The sequence below is a fragment of the Eublepharis macularius genome, chromosome 12 (assembly GCF_028583425.1).
Source record: "Eublepharis macularius isolate TG4126 chromosome 12, MPM_Emac_v1.0, whole genome shotgun sequence".
In the NCBI taxonomy this organism is placed as follows: domain Eukaryota; kingdom Metazoa; phylum Chordata; class Lepidosauria; order Squamata; family Eublepharidae; genus Eublepharis; species Eublepharis macularius.
The window spans coordinates 68634870-68645575 of record NC_072801.1 but is presented as its reverse complement, the minus strand read 5'-3'; the positions used below and the strand labels follow the sequence as shown (position 1 = coordinate 68645575).

Genomic DNA, 10706 nt, shown 5'->3' with positions numbered 1-10706 from the left:
GGAATACTTATTTACTTCATTTATATCCTGCTTTTCTCCCATGTAAATGTAATATGCAAGCAGGTAGGGGACTCTGAGCCAAAGGAAACTTCAGTTGTGCCCAGACTAACAAAACAAGGGAGGATACAGCCCAAGACACCATGCAGAAATCAGCATTTGGCAACCCTAGGCTTAATTTGTTCATCCTCTCTTGCCAAAAAAGAAGAAAGGAACCTGAAACTGTGGAGAAAGTACTGGCCCTCCAGAACCTGGCCCATCTAGAACACCCCAACCCTCCTATCTGTATTAAAGTTATGTTTCTGGGTGAAAATAGCACCTTTGCTTGTAATTCCAAACATAGCTGTAGGGTGGTGGCAGTGGAGAGTGCCCTCAAGTCAGAGTTGACTTATGGTGACCCCTGGTGGGACTTTCATGGCAAGAAACTAACAGAGGTGGTTTGCTATTGCCTGCCTCTGCAACCCTGGTCTTTGTTGGAGGTCTCCCATCCAATTACTAACCAAGGCTGACCCTGCTTAGCTTCTGGGATCTGACGAGATCAGAGTACAGATTTAAAAACTGCACAGTGAAGATACTTTTGGCTCAGAGAGAGCTAATGGGATTGGGGAAGAGACTGAAAAACCTAAACAGAGGAAGAGAAGGAAACAGGAAAGGGGGAGAGGAGGAGGCATGGGAGGCAAGGCTTTTTTTCAGCTGGAACGTGGTGGAACAGAGTTCCAGCACCTCTTGAAAATGGTCACATGGCTGGTGGCCCCACCTCCTGATCTCCAGACAGAGGGGAGTTTAGATTGCCCTCCACGCCACAGTGGGCTATTTAAACTTTAAAAAACTCCCCCCTTGTTCCAGTTGACCCAAAGTGATGTCATTGTGCAGTCCTGGGAGCATGCATGAAAAAAAGCCCTGATGGGAGGGAAAACTGAAGGCCAAGCTGCTAGAAAAAGGGAAGGAAAGGGAGAAGACTGGGGGAATGGGAGAGACTGCATGGACTGCCAGGGGGAGAAAGAAGAGGAAAATGGGAGTAATGTGCGGAGGGCCATCAGAATCAGCTAGGGATGATCTAATCTCCCCCATGACCTTGTGAATTCCCTATTTGTGATCACTATTTATGCTTCCTCTCTGAGTACCTCAACTTACCTCCATTTAAATTAGACAAAGAGTGAAAATGGAGACAAAAATGAATTCATGGAAACTGCTATATTTAATTTTTATAGGAGTACATCAATGGCAACGTAAGCCAGTGAATTAATGATAAATACATTTTAGAGGCAGCACCTGCATTTGGAACTGTCCTCATAAAACATTTGCAATGCAGTCATAATGCAGTTTCATGGTGAGCAGGTCAAACTACAGGACTCTTTTTGTCCCTTTTCTCTAGCCTGATTTGCACATGGAACCGTGTGAGGTATGAAATCCCTGAGGTGGTACAAGAAGCTACATTTTTGGGACACGCTTTGTGATGGCTCCTCCGTGGTGAGGGGGAAAACCTTCTTGCTAATAGAAAATGGAACAGCGGGGGAGAAAATGGTAGCCAAACCTTGTTCCTGTGGTCCTTCTTTTCTATTTATACAGAATGTTTCTATGGATAAAAAAAACCCCACTCAAAATTATGTTTTTTTCACCATTTATATTTCATTCTAACCACTGTAAAATTGCCTTCATCTGTCAATGGCCGTTTCCACGCTGCTTACCTTCATCCGGAATGCTGCAGAACGTCGCAAAAAACCCACGGAAGATAGCATTTTCTCGCGCGAGTTTTGTGCGACATCGTGCAAAACTCATACAAGAAGATGCTATCTTCTGCGTTTTTTTCACGATGTTCCACAGCATTCCGGATGAAGGTAAGCAGTGTGGAACCGGCCAATGTTCTCTTCATCAGATGCCTTGTCAGATACTCGACAAAGGGAGCTTTGATTCTTGAAAGCTTATATTCGGGAAATCTTGTTGATCTTCAAGGTGCTGCTGGACTCAAGTCTAGCCCAAGGGTTGTATCCTACCACTCAGCTGAGAACAAAATGTTTCCCCAGAGGAAGAGCCTCTTCCTTCAGACAAGCAGATCCTTCTTCTGGAAGAACGCACAGCAATGAACTGAATGGTATGGTAGGCTACAATCTGGCATTTCTTTTCAGCCTGCCAGTTCTATTTTGCTTCCAATACAATGGAGTTAAAATATGTTCTCACCACAAGTCCCAAATGAGGATTAGAGTGAGAGATCGGGAGGAACCCACCCCCAGAGCCCACCCCGGGGGGGAACCCACCCCCGGAAGACCTCACAAATTCCACATGAACCTTGTGTGTATGTAAAGTGCCATAATGTCACAGCCTACTTAGGGTTTTCAATGAAAGAGATAGATAGAGGAGGTTTGCCATTGTCTGCCTCTGCATAGTGGCCCTGGCCTTCCTCGGTGGTCTCCCATCCAAGTACTAACCAGGACAGACCCTGCTTAGCTTTAGAGATCTAACAAGATCAGGCTAGCCTGGCCCATCCAAGTCAGAGCATGTGAACCTTAAGGTCAAGCTAAGACTTCCTCCATTCAAACATAAAGCTGCAGCTACTCTGTGTATGTGTTCATAGAAGGCAAGTGGTGGCCACCCTTGAAGAAGACATCAGTGTCCCAGTTTTTATTCAGAAATCTTATCTTTGCAGCAGCTTGGCTATGGCTCCATGGACATCCTTGTTCCTCAGGGTGTAAATAACAGGGTTGAGCAGTGGGGTGACTACAATGTAAAAAACAGCTATTTGCTTGTCATGAGCTGGAGCTGTACCAGAAGTGGGTCTCATGTACATAGAGATGACAGTGCCATAGAACATAGTGACCACTACAAGATGGGAAGCGCATGTAGAGAAGGCTTTGTACCTTCCAGTGGCTGAGTGCATTTTCATCACAGAGAAGAGAATGAGTGCATAGGAGGCCAGGATAACAGAAAAGGGACCCAAGAGGATCAACCCTGCCTGCACAGAAATGACAGCCTCTGTGATATGCGTATCAGCACTGGCGAGTTTCAGCACCACTGGCATCTCACAGATGAAGTGGTTGACATGGTTGGGGCCACAGAAGGGATGGCGGAAGGTACAGCCCATATATATGACACCAGAGAGGAAGCCGCCTGACCAGCATGCTGAGGCCAGCTGCAACTGACGCCATCGGTCCATGGCAACAGTGTAATTCAGAGGACGGCAGATGGCCAAGTAGCGGTCATAGGCCATGACACCCAACAGGAAGCATTCTGCACTCCCCATGGACAATACCATGTACATCTGGATGGCGCACCGGGTGAAGGAGATGGCTCCATTTCCACTGAGGAGGTGAGCCAGCATCTGTGGCTCCGTGCTGGTGACGTAACAGATCTCAACACCTGACAAGTGCATGAGGAAGAAGTACATGGGCGTGTGGAGTTGGGTGTTGGTTTGTACCAGCAGGATGATCACCAAGTTTCCCACAAGGGTAAGCGAGTAGATGAGGAGGAGGACCACAAAGAGAAGGTTCTGTGTCTTCCTGTGGTGGCTGAGCCCCTCCAAGATGAACTCTGATATGGACGTCGAGTTCTCAGCCTTCATTCTTGCCTCCTGTCTGTAGTGAAAGGGCAACACTGAGAGATAAGTGATATTTTCTGGGAATGGGATCGTCATTTAAAAAGTCATGCTTTGAATGCTATACCAAACCATGATAAACCTTAAACCACTTAATAAAATTCAGCACCTTCATCTCAGTCCAGTCTCTAGAAAACCATTTTTTCTTGATTCTCCAGATTCTTCCTCTCTAAGGGGAGGGAAAATAGCACCTCTGTGGAAGGGTCTGTGGTGGCTCCCCACCCCCACCCCAATCTCCAGAGATATTTCAGGCCTCTAAAAAATGTCAACATCTTACTCCAAACCTGTCTCCAGTCCATTTGCTGTCTCAGGGCCAAGCTACAAGTGACGAATGACACTTGAACGGCAAGTGTATTTCTCCCTGTTCACTTGCCCTCCACTCAATCCACTTGCCGTTCAAGTGTCATTCATCACTTGTAGCTTGGCCCTCAGATGAACTTATTGCATTTCTGCATAGCACAGTGCTGCAATAAAGGGCTCTTTGTCACAGTCCTAAATCATCTGACATTTAAAAAACTATAGATACAACTTACCTGAAGTTAACATAATAAAATTTACCATAAAAATGAAAAAAATGTAAGAGCCCAGTGCTTTGTTCTCCATTACAGGCTAGATTTTTAGCCTTGTGCTTTTCCTCCTAGGTGTTCTTCAAAAAGCAAGATGGAATTTCTCACACTACCGGCTTTTGTGGAGTGGGAGCAGAATGTCAGCCAACGTTCTAATGAAAGGTAATAGGACATCACCTGGAATGTCCCTGTATTGCCAATGACTTTGAGGGAAAGACAACAACACCCTTCCCACAAGCGCTGCCTATGAAGGGTTTCTCTGCTCTACTTCGTAAATATTGCTAGTGTCAGGATCATAGTAGCCAAACACCTGCTGACTTGTTCTTCCACTATGAGAACAGAATCCGTTTAGAATTCCCTCACTGTTTGACAGCAAGATCTGAAGATCCTTGGGAATTGATTTTTGGGCTATGGACACAGACACACTCTGGAGAAAAGTATTGGATGATGTACATTACTAGTTGGGAATATTATGCTTAATTTGCTACTGGAAGACATTAAAATCTCCCTGGCACCATTAGAAAGATGATGGAAGAACACAACAACACCCAGAATTTCCAAGGAGGACCTCAATACATCCAGCTGAGGACTTCCTATCTCAATTTGCAGCTACCCCCCCAGTGACACAGATCTGAGATTCATGTGCTAATTGGGATCTTATCCATGCAAAGCAGTAAGATGCAGACCGTAAATTACCTTCACTGATCCTTTGTCATCCAATTTGTAACGGTTTCTAAGACGAGGACTAAAACAAGCTGGCTTCTTCAAAACTGCTGGGCTGTTTTCAAGCACAGAAGATAGAGAGAACAGCATGCTGGCTTTGTTCTTACCGTGAATTTTCTTTAAAAGCTATCTTCAAAGGTCAGAGACTCAGTAGGGTAATAAAGACTGTGGATCTAATCCATGGGGAATGCTCTGATCCCTTTGGTGCTTGTATTTGTCTGAAAGAGTTTGTTGTTTAATACATTCAGCCTCTTGGGTTTCTCAAGTACTGTGTGTGTTATGTGCCATCAAGTCGCCTCTGATCTCTGGCAACCCTATGAAGGAAAGACGTCCAAAACATCCTATCATTAACTGCCTTGCTCAGATCCTGCAAACTGGAGGACGTGGCTTCTTTTATTGAGTCAAGCCATCTCGTTTTAGGTCTTCCTCTTTTCCTACTGCCTTCCACTTTTCTTGCATTATTGACTTTTCCAGAGAATCTTGTCTTCTCATGATGTGACCAAAGGATGATAGCATTAGTTTTATCATTTTGGCTTCTAGGGAGACTTCAGTCTTGATTTGATCTAGTACCCACAGCAAGCGTTTATCTTGCTGTGGGTACTAGATCAGCAAAAAACAGCAAGCATTTATCTATATTTGTGCTAGCTAGCTTCTTTCAGAGACGATTTCTGTCTATAGAATCAAATGCAGCAGCAAGAACTACAAATGCTACAAAAAGGGCTTTAGTGGGGCCATTTATGCCTGATAGGGCTAATTGATAAAGATTTTGACAGTGCTCAACTTTACTTTGGCCCTTTCTAAAGCCAGCCTGATTGGGGTGGATTACATGATTAGAAATTTCCCAGTCCTCCAATTTATGCAGAAGATATTTACTATAAAGTTTTGCTGTAATATTCAACAAGCTTATGGGACAGTAGTTTTTTGGATCTGCTTTATCACCTTTCTTATGAATAGGAGCTACAATACTAAGTTTCCATCCTGACGGGAAAACGCCAGTTTCATTAATCTGCGTAAAGACTCTGGCAAGTATTGGCAACCACCAGTCAGGAAAGGACTTTAGTAGTTCCGGAGGAATAAAATCCTCTCCTGGAGCTTTTCCTGAGGCTAGAGAGTTGATAAGATCTCTAATCTCAGGTTCAGTAACTGGGAGCCAATTAGGAGATACAGAGAATTCAGAGTGGGAAATTTGCCTCTGTATGCCATCAGTCAAGGATGGGGACGGAGGCGCTCCAAAAATTTTGCTGAAATGTGTACGCCAGTCTTTTCCTGAAATTTGAGCTTCAAGCTGAAAAGGAGGCTTGCCAAGCCCAAAAGAAACAAGTTCCCAAAAACGCGACTCTCTTTTCTCTGCGACTGCCAGACCTAATTCATGTCATAGGTGTTTGGCATGATCAAGTTTTTTTCTTTTAAGATTTTTATATTTAGATCTAAGGAGTCAGAGTTGGGTTACAGATGCTTCATCTTTGCGGTAACAAATCAAACGTGTACAGTTACTTAACTCTTTCTTGGCCATTTTACACTCCTGGTCAAACTCCACTGCCATGAGTTTTTTTCGAATTTAATGGTCTGTTGTTAGAAATCATGGGTTTAAAGGAGCTAACAATCTCATCAAAAAGTTTGATAGTGTTACTACTAGGTTGCAATAAAGTTTGACGCCAGGACAATAGTGCTTCATTTGTCAATACCTGAGCCAGGTCCATGAGCAACTGGTCAGACCACTTAATTCTTCTAGCCCCAGGAAGAATATCACCTGGAGGATCTAAAGTAGGGCTTAGGTAAATACCCTGCTTAAAGTTAAGAAGAAGTCTCAAAGGGCAGTGATCACTCTCAACTCTATTATCTGTCTGAAAGCAATCCATATGGTATAATAAGGAGGGAGAGATGGCCAGGTAATCAATTATACTGGCCCAACGTGAGGACAGGTAAGTAAATGTACCACCAGAGATATCAAATTTGGAACCATTCAGAATACACAGATTGTGAACAGAGAGCAACTCCAGTAGGCATAAGCCAGGCTTGTTAATGACTGGATCTTGAGAGGATCGGTCGAGCAAGGTGGCTTGTTCAGCAATCAAGGTTTTGGCATCGGCCACCATATTAGGTGAGCCTGACCCAATCCTAGCATTAAAATCACCACACAGAACAACTTGAGAGTTAGGAAAGCTACAAGTCAGGGTTTCAAGAGTGTCGGCTAGAAGGTCCCAAAAAGTTTTGTTGTTCTTTATTGGGAACTTAGGGGGATTGAATACAGTGATAAACAAAAGAGAACCAATTTGTCGTCCTTGTATTAAAAGGGCCTGGATATATTTTGAGCATATCAAAGAGGACTTGTGTTAAAATGCCAACGGTGTCAACTGTGAGGATCAGTATATCTCCGTTTCCTCGAATACGGACTTGATAAGCTGGAAGGAACCTGTGGAAATCCCAAGGTCGGATCCTCAACACTCGGACCCTAAAAGGGCCTATGCAGAACAAAATCCTACTAACCCAATGCATAATCATCTAGAAAACCCTGTAGAGATTGAACTCTTGCACTCCTTTGGGAATCTGCCAACAGTGGAACAGGCAGCTAACATCGAAAGGCTGGAATATGTGAAACAAAAACTACAAGTATCCAAGAACCTTGAGATAGTAACCCTCAAGCAGATTCACGAGACAATAACCCCTTGTTGGAATAATGCAGTGGGATCTCCCATGGATCTCATTTCTTCCAATCCAGAGACATATAAACCAACTGACCCTGGCATTTGCCAGTTGATACAGCAGGACAAGTCCTCCACTTGCTTTTGAAACACTAAGAGGGCATTAAAAAATGGCTGTATCTTCCAAGATTTAAATGGGGACCTAGAGCAAATTGCCAAGGATGACTGACAATTAAATGTCTTATCTTGGACTGTGTGTGTGTGTGTGGGGGGGGACAAACTATATGACCCTGAATTTTTAACTTTTTAATGCAATTTTGACATTCTTTGTTTACAGGAAACATGAGTGGAAGATTCCACCTCTCCATCTATTCAGGGTTACAGGACCTTTCCAGTCCCAGCTACTAAAGTTCATTCCAAAGGCCGGGCTAGTGGGGGCCTAGTGGTTCTCATCACTACCCTGATGCTCTAACCAGTACACACACTGAACCACCCATTGGTGCTACTAAAACAAGTAGATGCATAGTAGATCTAAACACAACCCTTCACCTACTCTACCATATTATTTATTTATTTATTTATTTAATACTTACAATATTAGTTTATTAAGCAGAGGGTGGATAACCGCCTCCTTGAGTGGCCAAGGAAAGGCACCTGGAGTTATTGACTGATTTATGACAGACATCAAGAGCTCATTTATGTGGTCTTTATATGATTTTAACAGCCAAGATGGGCAAGGATTCAGTGCACAATGGCCTTCACAGATACCAATATGCTGACTGGGTCCATAAGTGGACCCAATGGTGTACTAAGCATTTCTTCTGCCTTGCGTATATTACAGTTGGCATCCAGTTCACAGCATGTTTGTGCTATTTTATCAGTGAAAAACTTTGCAAAGGCATCACAACTAATTGTCTGTTCTAGAGACTAGTCACTGGGCGGGAAGTAGATGTGCATTGTGCAGTAGGTTGGACTAGATGACTTTGTGGGGGGTGCCTCCCAGATCTATATTTCTCTGTTTAGTCCTTGATCAATGTCCAGACCAATTGCGTTATGTTCCTCTTTTGTGTTCAGCCCCGCATCTTCGCAATGTCTTGGCCACTGCCACATGGATGTCCTTCTTGCGCAGGGTATAAATGATCGGATTGAGCAGTGGGGTTATCACCACATAAAAGACTGCAATTTGTTTGTCCCGATCAGGAGCTGAGCTTGATCGGGGTCTCATGTACGTGAAAACAACAGTACCATAGAACAGGGTAGCCACCAGCAAGTGGGAGCTGCATGTGGAGAAGGCCTTGCTCCTTCCAGCCATTGACTTCATTTGTAACACAGTGGAAAGTATTAGAGTATAGGAAGTCAGGATAGCTGCCAGTGGACCTGCAAGGATCAGACCTGCCAGCACAAAAATCACGGTCTCTGTGATGCAGGTGTCCGTGCATGCTAGTTTCAACACCAGAGGCAGCTCGCAGTAGAAGTGGTTGATACGGTTGGGTACACAGTAGGGGTGGCGAAGGATGCAGCCCACATATACAAGAGCAAAGAAAAAGCCGGCAGCCCAGGAGACGGAAGCCAGCAGCAACTGCCAACCCCTGTCCATGGCAATGGCATACACCAGGGGACAGCAGATGGCCAGATAGCGGTCGTAGGCCATGACGCCCAGCAGAAGAAACTCAACAGTGCCCAGGCACATACTGACATACCCCTGGGCTGTGCAACGGCCAAAAGAAATAGCACCATTCCCAGCCTGGAGGTGAGCCAACATCTGGGGCATACTGCAGGTGACATAGCAGATTTCCAGGCCTGAGAAGAGCATAAGGAAGAAGTACATGGGTGTGTGGAGATGAGGGTCGGTCCAGATGAGCAAGATAATTCCCAGGTCCCCCATTACTGTAAAGGTGTAGATAAGGAGGAGGATGACAAAGAGCAAAACCTGGGACTTTCGGTGGCTGGTGAGTCCCACCAGGATGAACTCGGTGATGGAGGTGAGGTTTTCAGACCCCATCCTGGCTTCCTGCTTGGATAGAAAGAGCAGCAGTGAGAGCAAGTATCATGATCCAGACCTCCCACCTTGACTCGTCCAACCAACTTTATCTCATTGACGTTGCAATTCCCACCCACCCCCAAATTTCCTGGAAGTAAGTTCCATTGAATTAAAGGGGACTTATATGTTAATAGACCTGCTTAATATTGCTCCCTAGATCTCTCACCTGTCCCTAGAAGGTAGCATCTCTTATACAACTATCAGGTTTGAAAGTTTCCAAAATAGACCCATGTAAAGTTCAGAAATAGAACTTCACTGTTTTGATAACTAGTCACAATTTGTGTCTTCATTATGGATAAATTCACAGATCCATAATAAAGTGATGGTTCGGCTAACTTCTGCCTCCCCCTGAAACACCGGAGCTCTATGGAAGTAAGATCTTTTTTCGGCAAGAAGTCTATTTAGAGAGGCCAGCAAAACTGGCCTGTCAGCTTGCAAGCAGAGTGTTGATGCTTGATGAATCATCGGGGCAGATTTATAGCAATCATTTTTAGTAAACCAACATCAAGCTGTAACATGACCTTTTGGTTTGTGATTGTAAAACATCTTGCAAACTGACCCATGAAATTGTCGAAGGCTTTCACGGCCGGAGAACGATGGTTGTTGTGGGTTTTCCGGGCTGTATTGCCGTGGTCTTGGCATTGTAGTTCCTGACGTTTCGCCAGCAGCTGTGGCTGGCATCTTCAGAGGTGTAGCACCAAAACACTCTACACCCGACAATAGCCCTGCGGAGAAGATTAGCACATCAAGCACCAATCCATATGCAAAAGAACCTCCTCAGGATACAGTGAAGCCTCCCGCCATTAGCATTCCACACCCTGGGAAACTCTTACAGGATGACTCAGCTCAACCCCACCCCTCCTGAGTAGATATAAATGACCTGCCAACACCTTTTCCACACTGTGACAATGAGAGATCTCTGTCTTTTGGTGCTACACCTCTGAAGATGCCAGCCACAGCTGCTGGCGAAACGTCAGGAACTACAATGCCAAGACCACGGCAATACAGCCCGGAAAACCCACAACAACCATGACCCATGAAAGTCTTTTTTTCTCCATCGGTTGAAAGACTTTGTGTTGCCTTCCACCAAATGCTTTGTTCTATCCCACTGCTATCCCTTCTCTACCCTTCAAAGCCTCTTTCCATCA

At 44.7% G+C, this 10706-nt stretch overlaps 2 protein-coding genes across 2 annotated transcripts; both read right to left on the bottom strand.

The window, feature by feature from the left end:
* Nucleotides 1-2629: 2629 nt before the first annotated feature.
* Nucleotides 2630-3553, bottom strand: LOC129340304 (olfactory receptor 2D3-like). Its single transcript, XM_054995022.1, has one exon. The coding sequence runs from the start codon at nt 3551-3553 to the stop codon at nt 2630-2632; it is 924 nt and encodes a 307-aa protein (XP_054850997.1).
* Nucleotides 3554-8568: 5015 nt separating this feature from the next.
* Nucleotides 8569-9519, bottom strand: LOC129339653 (olfactory receptor 2G3-like). The gene has a single exon (XM_054994235.1). The coding sequence runs from the start codon at nt 9517-9519 to the stop codon at nt 8569-8571; it is 951 nt and encodes a 316-aa protein (XP_054850210.1).
* Nucleotides 9520-10706: the final 1187 nt, after the last annotated feature.

Excerpts from the sequence above, each read along its gene's own strand:
- LOC129340304 (XM_054995022.1), bottom strand. The coding sequence starts at position 3,553 with ATGAAGGCTGAGAACTCGACGTCCATATCAGAGTTCATCTTGGAGGGG.
- LOC129339653 (XM_054994235.1), bottom strand. The coding sequence starts at position 9,519 with ATGGGGTCTGAAAACCTCACCTCCATCACCGAGTTCATCCTGGTGGGA.